Genomic DNA, 21,711 nt, shown 5'->3' with positions numbered 1-21,711 from the left:
CTCCCGTCCTAGTCTGTAGGGTGCTCTAGCAGAGGCTCTGGCTTCAGAAACATAGCTATTTTCTCATTTTCTTCCAGACTGAAATATAGTACCAGATATTGATTTAAAATTAAGGTTAAGGGAAGTGGACTTGGCTCAGTGGATAGGGCGTCCGCCTACCACATGGGAGGTCCAGGGTTCAAACCCCGGGCCTCCTGACCCGTGTGGTGAGCTGGCCCATGTGCAGTGCTGATGTGCACAAGGAGTGCCCTGCCACATAGGGGTGTCCCCGACGTAGGGCAGCCCCATGCGCAATGAGTGTGCCCCGTGAGGAGAGCCGCCCAGTGCAAAAAAGCGCAGCCTGCCCAGGAGTGGTACCACACACATGGAGAGCTAACGTAGCAAGATGACGCAACAAAAAGAGGCACAGATTCCCAGTGCTGCTGACAAGAATAAAAGTGAACACAGAAAAACACACAGCGAATGGACACAGAGAGCGGACGGCAGGGGGGCGGGGGAAGGGGAGAGAAATAAAAAGTAAATAAATCTTTACAAAAATAAATAAAATAGAATTAAGGGTAAAATTAATAGAACTGGGAAATGGATGTGGCTCAAGTGATCGGGCTCCTGCCTACCACCTGGGAGGTCACTGGTTTGGTTCCTGGTGCCTCCTAAAGAAGACAGTGGGCTGGTGTGATGGGTAGGCACAGCGAGCTGACACAACAAGAGACACGAGGAGGAAAACATAATGAGAGAACAAAGCAGGGGGTGGAGGGTGCGCAGATGATTAGGCACCTCCTTCCCACATCGGAGGTCCCAGATTTGGCTCCCAGTGCCTCCTAAAGAAATAAAGAAAATGAACAGACACAGCCAGTGCAGACAGCAAGTGGGTAGAGAGAAATAAATAAAATAAATCTTTTAAAAAAAAAGTTAGCAGAACTGAAAGGAGAAAAAGTTGCCCAAATTCAAAGCTAATAGGTAATGGACTAGAGTAGCACATTTACTCAAAGGATCTAGGCTTTGGACCAGTTTCACCTGTTCTTCCTGTGAAGTAGAAAATGTGGGGCCTTGGGATGGGTAGTAGAAGCACATGCCCCTGGGATGTGACCGACTTGCTGAGCACCCCTTGATTCTAGAGGCCGAGGCGGGGGGCGCAGCCACAGCCGTCCCTCTGACGCGTCCTCTGCCACCGCCACCTCTGCTTTGCCCCCGCTCCTCTGCTCCCTGCTGCAATGGGAGGAGATGCATCCCTGGGGGCAGCTCTGTGATGGTCAGTGTGACTGTCAGGGGACGAAGACACCTGCTCCCCGTTCTGTACTGGACTGGGTCTGCACCATCTCCTCTCCTCACTCGCTTGTGCCAGGCAGATTCAGCTTTGAGTACGTGGTCTGAACAGCCAGGGCATTTATTTTATTGTGACCATAGTTGCTTTCTCTAAATAAACTAATGTAGGTGAAAGCAGCCCCTTGCGGGTCCATTTGATCACATTTAAGTCAACAGCTTTATCAGGTACAATTTATCCTCACTATTCGAGGATTCTTTATTTGCAAATTTGCCTACTCCCTAAAAATTTATTTGTAGCTCCCAGATCAATAATCACTGGGTTTTTGCAGTCATGTATAGACATGTGCAGAGTGGCAAAAAATTTGAGTCAACCATAACACGCATTCCCAGTTGAGGTTGAACAAGGCAATGCTCTGCCTTCTTGGTTCAGCTGTCACAGGTCAACAAGTGTGCCTTTTGCAATATTAGTGCCTTCTGTTTTGCACATTTGTGCTTCTTGTTGACAGTCCCCTAGGGTAGTACCAAAGTGCTTTCTGAGCTTCTTGAGTGCAAGAAGTCTGTGATAGGCCCTACTGCCAAAGCACGTGTGTTAGCTGAGCTCATTCAGGCGTGAGTTACAGTGCGATGGGCCGTGAGTTCAATGTTAATGGATCAACAATATACCTTAAATAAGGGGTCTTTAGATGGAACCTCACATAAAATCCTTGTATTGCCAGAGGCTGGCAGAACCCTAACCCTGCTTTCCTCTAGAAGCAGCGCTTCAGCGTTCACTAACTCATTCACGGTGCTTTAGAGAACACAGCGACACAAGTAACAAGACTCGACTGTGCAATTTGCCTCTCACCTCTGCTTCTGCAAATCTGCTCAAGTGTTCCAATATTTGCCCATATACAGGCTGAGCTATACAGTGAGCAAACTGGACTACTTATAATCGAGTTGGTAGAGTTTGAAAAAGGCATCAAAGTAATGGAACAAATAGGAGGCCTCATTGTTTAAACGCCCTCATTCCGCTTGCCAGCTCAAGTGACCTGAGTCCTTTATTAAGGCTTGCTTGTGGATCAACTAAGCTGCTAGAACTCAAATCAAAATAAGCAGCAGCCCATTTACCTCTCCAACGGGGAGTCGAGCTAATTGTGAACCTTCCGTGGGATGGGTTATGTGGTGCCAGGTTCTGGCTCTTTGGTTTAAGGGGTTTTCCAGTGTCTGGATGGAAACACGTGCATTGAGGAGAAACACCGCCGCGATGGGCCCCGCAGTGCGCGGATGGCTCTGACGCATGGCAGCGCTGGAAGCCCGTGGCGGGCTGCGCTCTGCGCTGTGACAACCAGACCCGCGGTGTCCCCGAGAGCTGGCTGTGTGGCGGCTGCCCAGACTGTGCTGACGGGAAGGAGGAACCAGGTGTCGTCAGTCCCATTGGACCCCCTTAGAGTAGTTTGATGGGATGACTCACACAGGGTGAGCAATCTCCGCATCCGAGTGTTATTTCCTGTTGAATCGAAATCTGCCTCCTTGGAGATTTAACATGGGTCCTGGGCCATCTCGTGTGTAGGTGGCATTAATTTGTCCTTGGGATAAAGAGTCTTCATTTTTATTCTTTCTAGTGATATGTTTCAAAGACCTTCATCACCTTGTGGGACTAGGGTAAAAGAATCTGGAGAATTGAAGAGGGGAGAAGAGGGAGCTGGAGAAAGTACCAGAACGGCAAGCCAGCCATGCAGGGGAGTTCCTGGGCAGGGGCGCTGGCCCTGGGTTTTTAAGGAGAGGAAGTAGGGCAGAGTGCCTGGGATCTTTTACTTTCTAATATGTAGTTATGATCTTGCCTGGGGTTTGGTCCTTTTTCTGAAACCAAATACAGCAACCTGTATCTTAAAAACTGAGACCAAGGACATAGATGGGAGGATATTTTGGATGTCGGGGGGTGGCTTCTCTTTTCCTGGAGGAAGGAAGGGTCCTGGGGGAGAGGCCATCACTGCCTATTTTAGGGAGCTCTCCTCCCCTCCCTGCCCCTCCACTGAGGCCAGAGAGAGGATTTGGGGGGCCTGCTCCCCTCTGGGGGATGAGCTCATGGCAGGCCTTTTGGGGCCAACTCTCTCTCTTTTTTTAAAAAAGATTTATTTTTATTTATTTCTTTCCCCTTCCCTCCACCCCAGTTGTCTGTTCTCTGTGTCCATTCACTGTGTGTTCTTCTGTGCTTGCTTGCATTCTTGTCAGCAGCACCAGGAATCTGTGTTTTCTGTTGCGTCATCTTGCTGTGTCAGCTCTCTGTGTGTGCAGCCCCACTCCTGGGCGGGCTGTGTTTTTTTTTGTGCTGGGCGGCTCTCCTTACGGGGCGCACTCCTTGTGCGTGGGGCTCCCCTATGTGGGGGACACCCCTGCGTGGCATGCACGCATCAGCCCTGTGCGTGGGCCAGCTCCACACGGGTCAAGGAGGCCCGGGGTTTGAACCCTGGACCTCCCATGTGCTAGGCGGATGCTCTGTCCGTTGAGCCAACTCCTCTTCCTCTAACTCTCTTCTGACCCTCCTGCCTGCTGCGGCCTAGCTCCCAAGGTGATAGCAGTAGCTCGGGGAGACCACAGCCACCTGTAGTGGCTGCCTCATCGCTTTTCTGTGGAGCTGGGGCCTTACCTAAAGCTTTGTGTTTTTTTCAGTTCATGAAAAATGCAGCCCAGCTGAATTTCGATGCAAGAATGGCCGGTGCGTAGCCAGTGCTCTGCGCTGCGACGGGAGAGCAGACTGCCGGGATGGCTCTGATGAAGACGGCTGCCCCGGGCCCCCCCAGTGCCCACCAGGGGAAGTGAGGTGCCAGCAGAGTGGGGAGTGCGTGCCGGCGGAGTGGCTGTGTGACCACGACCTGGACTGCCGTGACGGCTCCAATGAGAAGGTAGGCCTCTCTTCTTTCTGGAAAGGAAGTCTATTTCTAAGAGCATGCTGCCCCATAGAGAATTTTAGAAAAACGTAAGAACAGAGACATCTCCCGTGATGACTGCACAGAAAGCCGCTTGTCATTCATTCATGCGTCGGATGTGTTAGGATGCTCCTGTCGAAAGTGGAACTGTGAAGGGTGTTTTTATTTGTCATTATGGGGGGAGGTTTGAAGGTATGAGACCTGGATGGCCGTGGCTTCCACGTCCTACCCAGAAATGTGTCCTGGGGAAGTGAAGAACCCTGTGGACTAGCTCCACTCTAGTGTCACTGCGCAGTCTCCTGGCGCTCCAGCGTCGTCTGAGATGCAGCCTGCACTTGAACCTGACTTGGAGCAACCTTGAGAAAGCTCTTACCCCCTAGTGTTCTTTTTTTTTTTTTAAAGATTTATTTTTTAAATTTATTTCTCTCCCCTCCCACCCCACCGCCCATCTGCTCTCTGTGTCCATTCGCTGTGTGTTCTTCTGTGTCCACTTGCATTCTTGTCCGTGGCACTGGGAATCCGTGTCTTTTTTTTGTTGCATCATCTTGATGCGTCAGCTCTCCGTGTGTGCGGCCCCACTCCTGGGCAGCCTGCACTTTTTTCAGGTGGGGTGGCTCTCCTTATGGGGCGCACTCCTTGTGCGTGGGGGGCCCCTACATGGAAGACACCCCTGCATGCACGGTACTCCTTGTGCGCATCAGCACTGCACATGGGCCAGCTCCACACGGGTCAGGAGGCCTTGGGTTTGAACCCTGGACCTCCCATGTGGTAGGCGGACGCTCTATCCATTGAGCCAAATCCACTCCCCACCCCCCCCGCCCCCGGTGTTCTATTTCCTCATTAGTAAAATGGGCACAGGATAAGCCTTGGAGCGTCCGAGTGGCTGGGAATGTAACTAAAGTTTCTGGGGTGCAGCAGGTGCACAGATGCCCCCTCCCTTCCTCTTGGAGATCAACAGCCAGCTCAGGGGAAGTGGATTTAGCTCAATGGATAGGGCGTCCGCCTACCACATGGGAGGTCCATGGTTCAAACCCCAGGCTGCCTTGACCCATGTGGAGCTGGCCCACGCACAGTGCTGATGCGCACAAGGAGTGCCCTGCCACGCAGGGGTGTCCCCCGCATAGGGGAGCCCCATGTGCAAGGAGTGTGCCCCATAAGGAGAGCTGCCCAGCATGGAAAAAGTGCAGTCTGCCCAGGGTGACGCTGCACACACACAGAGCTGACATAAGATGATGCAACAAAAAGAAACAGATTCCCGGTGCCGCTGACAAGAATATAAGCGGACACAGAAGAACACACAGTGAATGGACACAAAGAGCAGACAACCGGGGTGGGGGGAGCAGGGAAAGGGAGAGGGAAAAAAACAAAAAAGGGGGCCAGCTCATCGTTGCCAAGCCATGTTAGGTGCAAAATATGCTGTAAATTCAGCTTGATGAGGTGTGAGTTAGAAATGAAGGGAAGAATCCTGGAGAGAGGTTTTTAGAGATTATTATTTTGCTTAAGTGCCTTAAATGCAAGTTAGACTCTGGTCAGTTTGACAAACTGAGACCCGTCTCACCGCTTGCCCCGGGTCTGTATCACTGCCGCGTCCCCTCCTCGGCTCCCGCCACGGGTGGCGTCTCGGGCAGTGCGTCCCCTCTGGGTTTTCGGCCTCTTGCTGTCGTGGGAGGGACTTGAGAGCTGACCTGGGGCCCGGTGTCCTCTTCCTCCAGACCCTCTCCCTGGGCTCTGAGTGCAGGTGTCGCCGCCTCCTCGGGGCTGTGACCTGGAGCAGCTTGGGTGTGGCTCGAGGCGGCTGCCCTGTGCCAGCCAAGATGCATGCGTGCCCGCCTCGTGGCGCTGTGATGCGCAGGGGGACTGCAGGGTCAGCACGACGGGGCTGGCAGCGAGTGCGCCCTCCCGCAGGGGGCAGCGGGGCGCCCCACTCGCCGCCCGTGGGCTGCAGCTCAGCAGGGAGTGCCGAGGGCCCTGGGGCCACCCTTCTCCAGAATCACCCTGCAGGGACGCCTCGCCGCACGGGGGGGCGTGTGCGGGGACCCCGACCGCCAGCAGGACGGCTTTGTCTGCAGACCACCCTCAGAAGTGCTGGCCCCACGCGTTTCTGCGCGGCTCCCACGCCTGCCTCCATGTCCGCCTGGCGTGCGATGGCCAGGAGGACCGCACCAATGAAAGTGGCCGGTGCGTGCCGTCCACGTGCGCCCGGCGGCCCTGTCCCCATGCCTGCTACCCGTCGCCAGCGGGGACTAGAGTGGGCTCCGGCGCCCTCCTCCAGCAGCTGGGACGCTCAGTTTCAGAGTCAGGCGGGCCAGAGCGGGCGGCTTTCTCCCTCGGGCCGCCTGGCCCGTCCTCAGCCCCTCTGTGGACAAGGCCGAGCTGTCCAGCCCTGAGGTCCCCGGGCCGGGGTTCGGGGCTCCTGGAAACTGCCCCGGCCCCAGAAGCTCTGCTCCCCTGCTCCTTTGCACCCCCGCCCGTGGGCCAAGCAAGGGGTGTGGAGGGATTTTCCCAAGAGTTGACCCCTGCGTGCTGGAGTCACAAGAAATTGAGCGCCTGCCTCCCAAAGAGTCCGGGACCCGTGCCTTGTCCTTAAAGTGAGGACTGCTGTGTCTAGTATGGCACCACTCGTTGGCTGAGCTATGTGGACTCGCTTCTTTATTTTTTAAAGATTTATTTATTTTTTATTCCTCTTCCCCACCTCCCCCAGTTGTCTGCTCTCTGTGTCCATTCACTGTGTGTTCTTCTGTGACCGCTTGCATTCTTGTCAGCAGCACTGGGAATCTGTGTCTCTTTTTGTTGCGTCATCTTGTGCCAGCTCTCCGTGTGTGCGGCACCATTCCTGGGCAGGCTCCACTTTCTTTCACACTGGGTGGCTCTCCTTATGGGGCTCACTCCTTGTGCATAGGGCTCCCTTGCGTGGGGGACACCCCTCTGTGGCAGGGCACTCCTTGCGCGCATCAGCACTGCGCATGGGCCAGCTCATCACACAGGTCGGGAGGCCCTGGGTTTGCACCCTGGACCTCCCATGTGGTAGGTGGACGCTCTATTAGTTGAGCCAAATCCGCTTCCCCAGACTCGCTTCTGATGGAGGAAGACATCAGCTCCCGAGGCCTGCTCTTTGTTCTACCTCTGGGGGCAGACAGCAGTTGAGTCAGGTCTGACCTCCTCGCCCGCTGCTCCTCTGGGGTCTCAGGGCCCTGGGCTGAACTTGGACCCCTTTGCTAAAGCAGGATCCCTGCTGGGGCGAGAGGTGGGGACAGAGTTCAGTTGAGGCGCTGGGAGAGTGCGGCTGCGTTCGAAAGGGAGTTAAGGAAGGTCTGCGTTACCAGCATCTAACGTATCGCTGCTTTTTTGTTCCGAGATTGAGGCCCTCCTTTCCATGTTGTACTGTCTTCCGAAAGCCTCGATGCTTTCCCATCTCCCCTCCTTTCAGGTGTGCACCTGTGAGCCAGGTTTCGAGCCGGAGGGCAGTGGCCGCGTCTGCAGGGATGTGGACGAGTGCCGGGAGCCGGGCGCACGGCCTTGCAGTCAGACCTGTGTCAATACCCAGGGCTCCTACCGCTGTATCTGCCAGCCCGGCTACTCGCTGGAGCCTGACGGCCACACCTGTAGAGCGACAGGTGCGCTGGAGTTGGGATTTCATCTAAGCCTGTCTCCAGAGCTTTGAGGTTCCTAAATCTTCCGGGAATACCAGCACCAGCCTGCCTTCCTCAGATTTAAAGGCTGCTGCCTGCTTCATCTGTCTTGAGAGCAAACCTAGCAGATCCCCCAAAGTTTTATCCCCCAAATTTCCCATTAAATTAGAGCCTGAGCATGCCTTCAGAAGAGTTGCTATTCTAACATAAAATGATGGCTCTGGCTGCTGTACTCATGGGCTAGCTTTGCCTACAGTTAGAATAGGTGTTTAAAGCCCTGGCAGATATTTCTTTCCTGCCCACCTATCCTCAGATTTTCAGTTAGAAATGATGTAAGGCTATCATGTCTTTATTCCAAGCACCTTCAGACACTAATTATTAGTCTAACCATTACATCGAGGGAAGAAGTAGTTAGCTACTTGTCTAGCTGGTCTGACAGCCCTGGAGATGAGACGACCAAGACTACTTTGCCCCCAAATCCTTAGCCAGTGCTCTCAGTTCAAACCCCATTTAGGCCACGCTAAGAGCAGCTCTTATCTGACAGGTGCTGAACCAGTCCTGCTCATTGCGATTCAGTTTAATCTATTCCTCTATGGACTGAGGAGCTTGAAAGAAGATATTCTGGCACCTACAGACAAGCACCGGATTATCTCCTCTATCGACTATGACTTGGTAGATCAGAAAGTCTTCTGGGCAGATGTCAGCGCAGAAAGTATTAAGTGGATAAGTATGGACACGAAGAAGCAGGGGCCCATTGTCCAAGGTGCGCCCTCTGTACTGGCGTTCCCCTTACCCCTGCTAAGGACACAGAGCATGAAAAACAGAATGGGGGGCCACGGACATGCTAAACATTGGTTCAATCATGCTTTGTAAATGAAACAGGGGCGAGGCTTGGGGGTTTGTTTGGAAGGTGAAGATGCATCGTCATGTCAGTAAACACAGGCACTGCCATCATTTACAAAGGTCATCATCTTCTGCAAATAGTCCTTGGGGGCATTTTAAAGAACTTGCCTTGGAGATGCATAGACCAGTGGGAAAGTAATTTAACTTGTCTAGTGACTGTGGGTCAAACCTAGTTGAAGCTATTGTTGAACGTAAGTGCACGTGGTGGATGGTTTCTTCCCTTCAGGGATAAAGCCGGACTGCATAGCGACCGACTGGATCGGGAGGAATCTCTACTGGACCGATGGGACCGCTGGCCGGATTCTAGCGATTCAGTTGACTGCTGTTTGGAGAGGGAAAGCTGAGTACACAGTGGTCCTGGATGGCGACTTGATTCAGCCACGGTCTTTGGCTTTAGATCCCTTGAATGGGTGAGTCGAGGGATTAAAATGTTCGCTCAAGCCCTGTAAATCTGCTGTTCCTCCTTAGTTCTATTTTGGTTGTAGTCACTTAACACAGAATGAGTGCGTAGAAGACATATCTGACTTTAGATCTTGTAGCCCTTTATACCCTCTGAAAGTCTTTTATTTCAGTAAAGTGAGATGTAAGTGTGGTTCACTTGATGGCCCCTCTGTACTGTCTTTTGCAAAAATAAATACCCCTGAATAAAGCAAGAGAGCATTTGTGTGGCTTTAAATTGGCAGTGGGTAGGAAGCTAGGAAGATGGAACTAGGAAAGGTGTTTCATTTACAGCAACGTGCTTGCAGGGGTGGAGAAATAATTGTGTGTTGGGCTGAGACTGGATTCTTCTGTCTGGAGTTGCTTTCTCTCTACAAAAGCCCTGGAACTTAGAGACAATGTTCCCTACTTGTCGGAGCCTAACCCAGCTCCCTCATGGGATGGCCGTGCGTGCATCTCATGTAAGAACGAGAGACAGCTAACCTTAGGGTCCAAAGGTAACCCCGACTGGGCACCCTCACTCTGCTCTCTCACCTTTTCAGTATACTCAACCCAGAATGCTGTCAACATGGGCCCGGGAAATGTTCAGTGGTCTTGGTGCATGTAGTAGCCTATGGCTTGCTTTTTTGGCCTAGAAAATATTGCTGGGGTCTCTGGATATTTTCTATGCTTGGGACTAATGAGATCCTTGGATCCTTATAAAACTGTCATAGATAATTTATCCCCAAATGCTGACTAAACAATCACCAGAAAAATTTCAAGGTAATCCTTCTTTTAATACTTCAAAATTACACTTAAGGGGAAGCGGATTTGACTAAACTGATAGGGCGTCTGCCTACCACATGGGAGGTCCACGGTTCAAACCCAGGGCCTCCTTGACCCATGTGGTGCTGGCCCACATGCAGTGCTGATGCGCGCAAGGAGTGCCGTGCCACGCAGGGGTGTCCCCCACGTAGGGGAGCCCCATGTGCAAGGAGTGCGCCCCGTAAGGAGAGCCGCCAAGCGTGAAAGAAAGTGCAGCATCCCCAGGAATGGCGCCCCCCACACACGGAGAGCTGACACAACAAGGTGACGCAACGAAAAGAAACACAGATTCTCTAGTGCTGCTGATAAGGATAGAAGCGGACACAGAAAAACACACAGCGAATGGACACAGAGAGCAGACAATGGGGGGTGGGGGAGGAGAGAAATAATTAAAAATCTTAAAAAAAAATTACACTTAAGGAATAGGCCAAATTTAAGTGTGAGAGAAAAATCATTGGGCTGAAAATCAGTGTTTTAAGAAATAAATTCAATTTATTTCTATGAGATGCTACTGTATTTCAAACTGACTTTTATCCACATAGATTAATGTATTGGTCTGAAGTTGGAGAAGAACCTCAAATAGAACAAGCTGGAATGGATGGTAGCAGCCGAAAAATACTCATCCCTCAAGGTCTTGGCTGGCCCAGCAGCATAGCTCTTGACCACTTGAGTGGGAAGATATTCTGGTCTGATGACAAATTTCACTGTATTGGCTCTGCCAACTTAGATGGTACTGGTATCAGCGTAAGTGTCCTTTTGATTTTAGGTTGTAAGAAATGTCATGTACCTTGTGTATAAAACCCACCCCAGAAAGCTCACCTTCAACATTTTAGACGTTGCAGCGAACATACATCAAGAGCCCCTTTTCAGTCGCCGTGTTTGAAGATGAGGTCTTCTGGTCCGAAACGAAGACAGGAACAGTACAGCGTGCGGAGAAGACAACAGGCAGGAAGAGGGCTGTCCTCCTCAAGCGTTCGGGACAGCCGTATGGACTCAAGGTCTGTAGCGTGCTCTTCAAAACTTCCCCCTCTTTCTCCCTGAATAGGCTGTAAGCATGAGCTGCTCAAGTAGCAACTTTGGTGACATCCATCTACAATGGAGGAAAAGCAAGCTTTAGTCTCTTCCTCTTTGTGTAGATTCAGTAATACAGAGTGACATCTCGCTCTTTCCTTCCAGATAATGCATGAAGTTCTGCAGCCCAGGACTCCCAACCCTTGTCTGGTCGCTGGATGTTCTCACTTGTGCCTGCTGAGCCCTCCATCCAAGGCAAGCTGCCGGTGCCCAGTGGGGCTCCTGCTTGCAGGTGACGGCCTCAACTGTGCTCCACTCCAGGAGGCTGCTTTTGTGTTCCTCCTGTCTTCTGCAGTTATCATGCAGGTACTGTTCCCGGGTTTACGAATACGACAGTGTGGATCTACAGTCAATTTCATTCCGAGTATTCATGCCTCAAGTAACAGGAATTCCACATGTACAGTTATAAATCTAGGGGGCTCTTTCCCTTGGAATAGTCTTCCAATACAAATTAAATTTTACTACTCACTCTGTATCTTGAAATAATTATGCGAAGACCACCCTACTTAAATTCCCCTGCAAACTAGCCTAGTGCAGCTAGTGCGCGGAGCCCGTGCTTACCTGTGCTCAAGCACCTAGCTGGTAGCAGAGTAAATCCAAATACAAGCAACTTGGGTGGCTATACCCTGCATTTAGGACATTTTAGGGGAACTTTGATTCAATCATAGCGGATAAAAAGATAAAAGTGAGTCACCCCTAAATTCTCCTATCCAGAGGACTCATTAACTTTGATTTTAAAAAAAGTATTTTTTCCCCTTACCTTGTTGTTGCTCTCTGTGTCCATTTGCTATGTGCTCATCTTCTCTTTAGGAGGTACCAGGAACTGAACCCAGGACCTCCCATGTGGGAGGGAGTTGCCTAATTACTTGAGCCACCTCTGCTCCATGCTTTATTGTGTCTCTCATTGTGTTTCCTCTTTGTGTCTCTTTGTTGCGTCATCTGTTGCATCAGCTCATCGTGCCAGCCTGTCATTCCAGCTTGCTGTCCTGCTCATCTTCTCTAGGAGGCACCAGGAACTGAACCTGGGACCTTATTTGGTAGGTGGGCACCCAAATGCTTGAGCCACACCAGCTTCCCAACTTCAGCATTTTGAAATGACAAATCAGACTTTTGAGTGGAAGACAATAAGAACTTAAGAGAGTCTCATTTAATGATGAGCAAATCTTCAACACACTTGGATTCAAGGACTTTTAAGTGCTTGAAGCTCCAGGAATGGAGAAAAATACTGCTTTAAAAAGGAGAATATATGAAAACCTGAACTTAAGTCCCTTAGTGCTAATGCAGAGCCGAGATGCTGAATTAGACTAGACTCACCCTGTGTCACCCACGCAATTTTCTTTCCCTAGATCTATCTGAAAGACATGGAAGTTTTACAAGGACAAGCAGCTTTGCCAGAACATAGGATCCTTCCCTTTACCACTGTGAACCAGCTTGCTTCAGTGGACTATCTAGTCCAGGAAAAGACTCTCTACCTGTCAGAGCTGAATCGTGGTGACATCGGCCTACTGAGGCTCAAAGAATCTGGAAGACTGTCTTGGAGGAAAATCCTATCTGTGGCGGGGGCAGTGATTGACCTGGCTGTGGACTGGTTGAGTGGAAACATCTATTGGATTGACAGTGAGAGTCCCCACATTGGTGTTGCCTCCGCAAAAGGCCAGTATCCCATTGTCTTGCTCAGCGAAAATCTCCATCGGCCAACTTCCGTTGCGCTCCACCCACCCGCAGGGACCATGTGCTTCGTGGACCTGGCTTCCCAGGGTGATGATGGCAGGCGTGGCTCCAGCATCGAGTGTGCTTCCATGGATGGCAGCCGGAGAAAGGTGCTGTGGCAGAAATCCCAGGTCCCCACTGGCCTGTCCTTTTCAGATTCAGGGACCCGACTGTACTGGGCTGATCCTGGTAAGAAGTTGGGACCTACACCGGCCGTGTGAGTTGGAGGAACCTTGAGTCCAGAGTGAAGTAGTGAAGTTCTGCTTTCTGGCCTTCAGCCAGGATGCCAAAGAGCGTGTAGATCAAAATTTACCTTTTCTGCCACTACCCTCCAAACAAATAGTGTTTCCCCATCCTAAGTAGCCTGCAGAGCCAAGAGCACTTACCCCTTTGTGAAAGAATTAGTATGAAAACTTACTAAAAAAATTTGGTCATGTGCATTTATCACCCTTAGAATACAATGAAGGAAGCAGAAATGGCCTTCAGAGGGTGCATGGTAGACTGTGCCTTCCTGGAGAAGGGGAGTGGGACGAGACATAAGCAGCTAAAGGATGAAGCATGGCTGTTTGGGCTAAGCAAAGTTAACTGTGCCTCTTTCTAGGGAGAGGACTCATAGAGAGCATTGAGCAAGATGGCTCCAGCTACAGAGCAGAACGCACAGGAATTCAGGGGCTTCAGCTCTTTACCTGTGGCCACAGCAGGATGTTCTGGACAACAGTCGATGGTGGTAGGTCTCACTTCTACATCTGATTGCCTTACGACCTGAATTTACTCTAAAACATACCTGCTGCTACTTAACACTGATCTGTGGCAGGGTCTTTCTTTTGGAAGAATAACTAAGCAAGTTATCTAACCTAAATGTGTGGGTAGCAGTGATTTTGTGACCCGGGGGGAGCTTTTACTTATTTTGTTTACTCTTTACATGAATGTACTTAATCTCTTTCTGCCTGAGATTTAAGCTCTCTGCTTTAGAGGACACTGTAGCATAGTATGGAGAGGAGTGGGCCAGGAATTGAAATTAGGTGTGTACACCTGCTCTGCCAGTTAATAGCTGTACACGTTCTCTATAAAATGAAGACAGTACCTGTTTTGTTGCCTAAATACACATGAAAATACTGGGTGAATTATAGAGCATTCTATATTTGCGCGGCATCCTGGTCTTTCAAAAGGATTGCCCTGAACTGTGGTGCTCTAGTATATTATCTCTAGCTGGAGTCTAGATTTGGTAAAACTGGAAAAACCTGTTTAAATAAACACCTCTTTAAAATTCCCAAAAGCCATTTCATTGGCTGCTTGGTCTGGCCGCATTGCAATTATAGGGAAAGATCTTTAAAAACAGTACGTCAGATCCTACTCCCAGAGACACTAATGGATTTAGTATGTAATGGGACCTTACCATCTATTTTTAAATCCTCTGGTGGCCCTTGTTGCAAATAAGCCATTTTTAGAAATGTTGCTCTTAAAGGGTGTTTAACACCGTTACTCATCAGCTGCATGGGCTGCTTTTAAGTGTCACACATCCTAATTTTCTATCTTTGGATATCTGGACATAGATGAATGTGCTGATTATACTAATGAAAACTTGACTTTACTTTGGAGAAAATTATGTAAGATATTTTATTTGTCTTGAAGTTTCTTCCCAGAAACAAGGTTTATAAAAATGCATGACTCTTCTGTGAAACTTATTACTGAAGTAGAGTTGAGGCAGAATAATGAGCATGTTCTTACTGAGCAATTTTCTTTGTCCGGGAAGCTGTGTGAAGTTAAAGTTTCATTTTTGTTAATGGTGGTTTATTGACTTCGGTTTCAGCCCAAGGCACTAAAATTTGGTACAGCAAAGTAGAGCTCTCAGAAGACCAGTGGTTCCAAGTAGACCAGAAGATTGTGGACATGAAAATTTACAGTAAATTTAGTCAACAGGGTAAGTAAATTTGCAATGATTATGCAAGTAGCCTATTCTACTGAATTTCCATGGAGGGAATGCAGCATCTTCCTGCAAAAGTTCCTTGAAATATCTTGGTGTTTCCCATTTTTAAGAATATTTCCCTGGCAAATTCCTTTAGATCTGCATGGCCCTCCTGTCTTTATGCATTTGTGTAGGGTCTGGTTCTGGTAAGTAATCAGTCTTGCTACTTCTCTGAGAGAGAGTGTAGTGTTAAGTATGTCGGGTTGGGGATCGGTAGACCTGGGCTTTATTTTCAGTTCTGTTACTGTAGACTGACCCAGTTACAACTGTGATATAATCCGAACCCCCTTTTAGCTCTAAAGGGTAGGTGATTTTCATTCTACTCATTGTCACTTGTGTCTACCTGTAGTGTTATGTTTTGAAACCAGACCTCACTAAACACACTTGGTGAGGTCAAGTGTTTTACTCTGTCTTTCTTTTAGACACAAGAGAGCTAGCTAATTTAGTGTTTGGGGAAGGTGATAATGGGGCTTGGTTAAAGAAGTAGTGGCTAAAGTCATTTCCTAGCTGAGATTAAAGTTAACAACGTGGGGAGCTGATGTGATCCAGTGGTTGAGCGCCGGCTTCCCATATGTGAGGTCCCGGGTTCAATCCCTGACCCCAGTACCTAAATAAATAAATAAATAGATAAAAATAAACTCAACAGCATGAGGTTAAATAGTTAACCACACATACCATAACCTGTACGATGAATACGTTAGTCTTAAGGAATGCTGCTTCATTGTTTTGTTTCTGACAGCTAAACTTTATAAACTGGTGTTAGGTATGCTTAAACATCTGAAGTCTTGGCTTTGTGGGGAGAAACTTTTTAATTCTTCAGAGATATAAATGGTCAACCAAGTGATGATCTGGTGGTTCAGTTCTGGGAGCTGGAAAGAGAGTCCCTGTTACCCTAAAGTTGTATACCTGTACCACATACATACCTATCCCACAATTCCTAGAATGTCTCTAAAAGTAATTAGAAGTTAAAGTCTAAAATAGAAGCCTTGGACAACTATGGTAAGGTATGAATAGACAACGTAATTAGACTCTCTGAAGGATGATAGAGACTATAGTTTCCATTTACTCCTTTAATGAGAGCACTATATCTTGGACCTTTCTAGCTCTTATGGTGAGTGCTTGGTGTGAGTGGAGAAGAGAAACTACAATGGGCTCTTGAATGAGCCAGAATCAACCTCAGTGTGTCTTAAGCCTGTCCTGTATCTGAGCTATCAGGCTTCTAAAGCCATCCTTATCCATAAAGAAGAATCACCAATTACTTGGTACTTCAATGACTAAAAGGAATTACATTGAAGAGCTATCAACTTTGGGGGAAACATCTGGGTCCTTTAACTCTGATAGTTTGGTGTGGTTTTGTTTTTTTTTTTAACTCTCTATTCCCTATGCCATCCATCCCCCTGGTAACTTATATTCTAGATTCTGCTGCTATGAACTTTGATAGTCAATTTGCAGAAAGTTTGCAGAAGAAGCTTCTGAAACTTAATCTAACTCAATGTATTGTGTTTTGTGTTTGTGCTTGTGTTGTGTGTGTGGGTGGCGATCCATAGGTAGTAATGGCTGCTCAAAAGATAATGGAGGATGCAGCCATATCTGTTTACCAAACCCTGAAGGAAAGACTTGTAAGTGTCCCAACGGGTCCTCCTTGGCTGGCACCAGTAAGTGTACTGAAGCAGTCAGGTGCTCTGCACTGTTACACTCCTGTAAGGATGGTCAGAGATGCATCTCCAAGGAGTACGTTTGTGATGGTCGAGCCGATTGTCTGGATGGATCTGATGAAATGGGCTGTGAGTAACTTCTACCCAGGACTTACTTTTAGTGATATCAAATTCTGCAATATTCCTCAAGCCTCCAAATTATTGCCTTGTGTTGGGAATTGAATCTTGTCTTCAACAAAAGATACAGTCAAGTCCTAACCCCTGCCCCTGGGGATGTGAACCCATTTATAAATAAGACCTTTGCCAATGTTGTTATTATGGCATGGACTCACTTGTGAATAGGTTCTTTAAGGATCCTATTTAGAGGAGGCCAAATTGAATCAGATTGCACCTTATTCCATATGGCTGGAAGTCCTTAAGAGAGGCACTCCAGACTGACACACAGCTGAGCAGAAGTGGAAGCCAGAAAGGGAAGTGCTGTGACTGAGATGCGAGCTGAGGAAACACATGTACTGTACAAACCTCCAGGGCACTACGGACTCTGGGAGGAAGCATGGCCTGTCGAGACCTTGATTTTGGACTTGTAGCCTCCCAAACCATGAGACGTAAATTCTTGCTATGTAAACCAACCCATTGTGTGCTGTCAGAGCAGCCCTGACAAACTAAGATACCTCATTATCCCTGTGGACTCTTAAACAGGATAGGAAATTTCCAACTATGGGCAATTGGATATAGACTATGAGGACTCCTTGTGGCAAGCTAGTGTGCCCTCTGATTGTATTTTAGAACAAGCAATCTAATAGTGAACTCCAAAGTGCTAGGCTGTGTGTATAATATCTGAAAGAATACTCATTTAAGGTAGATTTGATTCATTCAATTGAAACTGACCCCATTGTGACCACAGCCTAAGGGAAGAATGTTGGGCAAACTATTTGGTCTGTCTTGGTGTCCCACTTTTTAATATGTAAACAGCACTTTCTACCTCGTAGGATTGCAAAGGTGTATATGAAAATGTTATAAAGCACTTCACACTGTTGTGTTAGTACTTAAATTAAATCTTAGATGATTGTTATAGAAATACTGTGCCAAATAGTTCCTTCATGAAAGGTGTTGGGGCCTGTCAGCTGAGTGGCTGTGTCATCTAATGCTGCTGCAAACACCATCCTCTAACTCTAAAGCTACAGTTCTAATGGCACCCATGTCCAGCACTCTATCGCATTGAAGACACAGTGGGCTCAGTACTGAAAGGAAAGGAAAAGACCTAGAAAACAACTCTTACAGTGAAGAGTTCTTACTGTCTTCTCAATTTAAATTCCCTTCCTTCTAAAATCCAACTGGCTAGAAGATGAAACAGTTAACTCTAATCACTTCATATCCAATAGGAAAGATAATGGATTTTGAATCCCAGAGTTGATTCTAGGGTCTAGCAAATAAGGGACGTTTTGTCAAAAGTCCTGTGCTGGCAGTGAATCGAGGAGGGTCAATGAGAGAGAAATCTGTTACCTTCACCACCTCTTAGGACTGAACCAGAAACCTAACGTACCTACACTTGCTCTCCCATTCCTGATGACTTAGACCAAAGAGTTGGCTCTGCTCTTAAATAACGATCTCACCCTGACTTTCCCATGAAGCTGTGAATGGTTCCATGGGGGAAAGGTACTGGGTGTGTACAGTGAGGCTGGATATGCCCCACCATCGATGACCTAACCTGTCTACGAGTGGAAACACTCCTGTGGTTCCAGCCTAAGGCAGAGACAGAAAGCATTTATACTGCTAATGCTCTGTCTCCCCACCACTCCGTAGTTTTGCTTTCAGTGTCCAAGTGAAGAATAAAACTTGTGCAACATTAATGGAGAATAAGGTGAAAAGCCTTGTTTTAGCTTCCTTTGACTGCTTAAGTAAATACCATGCAATGAGTTGGTGAGTAAACAATGGGAATTTATTAGCTCACAGACTTTTGGCTAGAAAACAGTCCAAATCAAGGAGTCATCAAAGCAATATATTTTTTTCCCCCAAAGCCTGGTGTCCTGGAGCAATTTGCCAGTTATCCTGGGTCCTGGGCTCCTCGGTCACATGGCAATGCACATGGCGGCCTCTCCAAGCCTCTCCCTTCTCCGCTGGGTTTCAATGATCTTCACCTTATTGCTTCCCAAGGCTTTCTTGCCCTTCTGCTGAATTTCATTCTCCTTATAGAGACTCCAGCACTAGGATTAAGACCCATCCCAAGGTGGGCCACACCCTAACTGAAGTCACCTGGTGAAAAGGTCCTCCTTACCATGGGTTTCACACCCACACCAAGTTTCAGAACATGTTTTTCTGGGGTACATGCAGCTCCAAACCATCACACACCTTAAACACAAACTTAATCTGTTTGGAGAGAAACACCAATGCCTACCTCTTGTCTTATACGTGGGCTCTCAACCTCAAAACATGGTTCAGTATTTTCAGTCTGGACATCTGAACCTACAGTTTGCTAAAAACATTAAAATAATTGCAGATAAGTGTATTTACATCTTAAAAATCCTTCTAGTCCAGGTATTTACTACTTGGCACAATAACCCATGTAGAATAAAACTCTTCGTAACTTGAAAAGTCTACCTTGGCTAAAATGATGTACACATCATTTAAAAACAGATTGGTGTTATACATAGACTACAGTTATCCTGAAACTAAAACATTTAAGAGCCTTAAGATTAAGCTATGAAGTTTTTTTATATAAGCTTTTAATAGTTTTTTGTTTGACCAAAAGTAATGGTTAAGATTTTGTAAATTCAAACTTACTTGGTTAACTCCACTAAAATTCTTGTTCTCTTTAAATGGATCTTAACTGGCAAATATGTCTGTATGTATACTCACACCCCATAAAAACTGTTTTTGCAGGTATCTATCCAAATAAAACCCATTCAACACAAATGTTTGAAAAGCCAGAGCCTGGAAAAAGGCAAGCTCTGAAGGCTACCCATCCTCTCCAAACTACCAAGACCACCGTGGCTGGACAGCCAGGTCGAGAAGTGACGAAATATCCTCTCAGAAAGGCATTAGCCACTCTGATACCTGCTGGAGAGAGGAAGGCTCTAGAAACCAAGGAAAGGGGGGAGTCTGTGCAGCCCAAGGACTCACAGGGGGTGAAACATCAAGGCTGCAGTAGCGATTTCTGCAATGGGAGGGGACTCTGTACGGTGGAAGGAGAGCTGAGGAGGTGCAGCTGTCTGCAGGAATATGGCGGCGAGCGCTGTGAGGAGGTGGCTCGCCAACTGTCCCCTGGCTACGTGGCCCTCAGCGGGACCCTGGCCTCAGCAGTTGTTCTGGTAGCTCTGGGAGCATTTGCATATTTCAGGAGAGAACATGGATTGAAAAGGTGAGTACCATCGATGTCTCCATGGGACAGTTTTCCTTCACAGAGTGTTTGTAAGATAAGATGAACATAATGGGGAAGGTGGGAGTATAAATCCACTCTTGGTAATTTGTCCTCTGAGGAAGAATGTAGGTGGCGAAGCAGCCTCCTCCATTAGGTGACCTGGAAAACTATTCACGGCCGTGTCTCTCAGTGAGACTGGGGGTGGAACAGTGGCCTGGAGCCTTTTGTGCTCATGCAGGCAAAATCCACCTTCACTGCTGCCGGGGCACAGTCTAAGGAAAGAAGGGAGAAGATTCTCCCCCAATGGTAGTTTGGAGGGAAAAAATGCTAGAAGGTGAAATAAAGAAACTCAGGAAGAACTTAAAGCAAGAAAGTCGTTAGACTCAAGAAATAAGAATAATAAAACGATGTTTCTGTCCAAATAGTATTTGAATAAGAAAATGCAGTAATTGAAGAAACTGTATCAGGGACCTTTATTAGGTAACCGTATCTATGCATAAATATCACAGAGCGGAAGGGAGCTCTGAAAGTTCCATCTCAGCACAGCCTGTGCTTTGCCAGCCAAAGGAAAGGGCCCAAGGTAACACGAGTTGATAGCTCACTGGTTAACACTGAGATGCACTGAGATGTTGTCTTGAGGCTTCCTGATTGTCACCCCAGCTTTCTTCTACATTCACCTGCTTTCTCACTTGTGTCCAGCTACCACTTCTCTGCGGATTCCATTTTCATCCACCAGTAACCTGGTTTCCCTCAACTGAGAAGAAATACCATTCTGGAAATGAAATGGAATGCCCAGTAGCAAGTCCTAATTGACTCAAGTATTACCCATCTAGGTTTTTGCTTTGTTAAAGGGATATTTTAAACAGGGCATGTATTTCCTATAACCCTGCCTTATAAGGGAGCATGTTGACCTTTTCTAACCATACCCCAATCCCAATTTTCATTACAAAGAACAACTCTTTTGATGATTTTTTAATTTCTAGAACTAGTACAGCATCCTCAAGAAATTTGACCTGCTATAAAGAAAATGGCCAAGAAGAGGAGACGCTAATGAACAGTGAGACTTTTGTCAATGAAGTCTACGATGAACAGGTGCAGTAAGGACTCCCGCTGAGAAACTGTGACTGTGGGACGCAGTTAAAGAATGCCCCTTTTGAAAATCCTAGTTGGGTAAAAGTAAGCAACGTTCGCCTAAAGGGCGTCTTGTTATTGGTGAACGTTGCTGTAATGTATATGAAACTAATGCCCAATAACTTTTATTCTTTAGACTCCAATTTGAACTATTAAAGGTTGAACAAAGTGAAACATGCATGAAATAGAAACCAAGGAATTCAGCTTTCAGTGGGCTTCCAAACAGGGCTGAACCCCATTGTGGTGTAGGGTGGGATATTCTTAGGATTAATTGGCGTGACCCATAACATTTAGGTAATCTCTGCTAATTCCTGCCTAGCTCGAACATTTCTGCATTTTTGCTTTAAGGTAGCGCATATTTTCTAACTTTGTCTCTTTTCCTACAGGAATTATTAACTTCTTTACAAACTGACTAGCCATTTAAAAAAGGGGCTGACACATCGCAATAAAAGTTGTTTACACCGTTCAGGGTGTAGTGTACTGTATTAATTTCCGTAACTCATTAACACAGCAACTTCTCTGTTGTTGCTTTCTAAATTGGAGGAGTTCACCTGGGTTTGTGTTTGGCGTGGGACAACTGAACAACTGAATATTCATAGGCAGGGTCAGATTTAAGTACAATCTCCATGTAATTTAGGTTACAGTTTATCCACAGCAGCTTTCTAATGTCAGGGTGCCTGGGCCAGTACTAGTCAGAAGAACTGCATGTAAATCTTGGCTCTGGTGCTTTGAATTAATCTCTCTGAACCTGTTCCCCATTTTGCAAAGAGGAATGAACTCTCTTGAATCTTTTACCTTGTAGGATCAGGGTCAGTCTCCTGCAGGGTAGTTCAAGTGTAACTTCCTACCACTCCCTCTGTTACAATTTGCAAGTGTT

At 47.5% G+C, this 21,711-nt stretch overlaps 1 protein-coding gene across 6 annotated transcripts in view; it reads left to right on the top strand.

The window, feature by feature from the left end:
* LOC131276610 (low-density lipoprotein receptor-related protein 4-like) overlaps window positions 1-21,302 on the top strand; it is a 52,839-nt gene extending 31,537 nt beyond the window's left edge. For all 6 annotated transcript variants that reach the window (XM_058290137.1, XM_058290132.1, XM_058290133.1 and 3 more), the window contains 14 exons: window positions 3,913-4,145; window positions 7,597-7,783; window positions 8,343-8,561; window positions 8,928-9,111; window positions 10,486-10,687; window positions 10,777-10,941; window positions 11,120-11,320; window positions 12,361-12,913; window positions 13,326-13,451; window positions 14,535-14,645; window positions 16,238-16,474; window positions 19,226-19,703; window positions 20,687-20,795; window positions 21,221-21,302. In XM_058290137.1, the coding sequence (XP_058146120.1) occupies window positions 3,913-4,145; window positions 7,597-7,783; window positions 8,343-8,561; window positions 8,928-9,111; window positions 10,486-10,687; window positions 10,777-10,941; window positions 11,120-11,320; window positions 12,361-12,913; window positions 13,326-13,451; window positions 14,535-14,645; window positions 16,238-16,474; window positions 19,226-19,703; window positions 20,687-20,795; window positions 21,221-21,250 (3,035 nt within the window). In that variant the 3' untranslated portion in view covers window positions 21,251-21,302. The remainder of the gene's footprint in view (window positions 1-3,912; window positions 4,146-7,596; window positions 7,784-8,342; window positions 8,562-8,927; window positions 9,112-10,485; window positions 10,688-10,776; window positions 10,942-11,119; window positions 11,321-12,360; window positions 12,914-13,325; window positions 13,452-14,534; window positions 14,646-16,237; window positions 16,475-19,225; window positions 19,704-20,686; window positions 20,796-21,220) is intronic.
* Window positions 21,303-21,711: the final 409 nt, after the last annotated feature.

The sequence above is a fragment of the Dasypus novemcinctus genome, chromosome 29 (assembly GCF_030445035.2).
Source record: "Dasypus novemcinctus isolate mDasNov1 chromosome 29, mDasNov1.1.hap2, whole genome shotgun sequence".
NCBI classification, from domain to species: Eukaryota; Metazoa; Chordata; class Mammalia; order Cingulata; family Dasypodidae; genus Dasypus; species Dasypus novemcinctus.
Note: the sequence above shows the minus strand (reverse complement) of the source record. Positions and strands in the feature narration are given on the sequence as shown.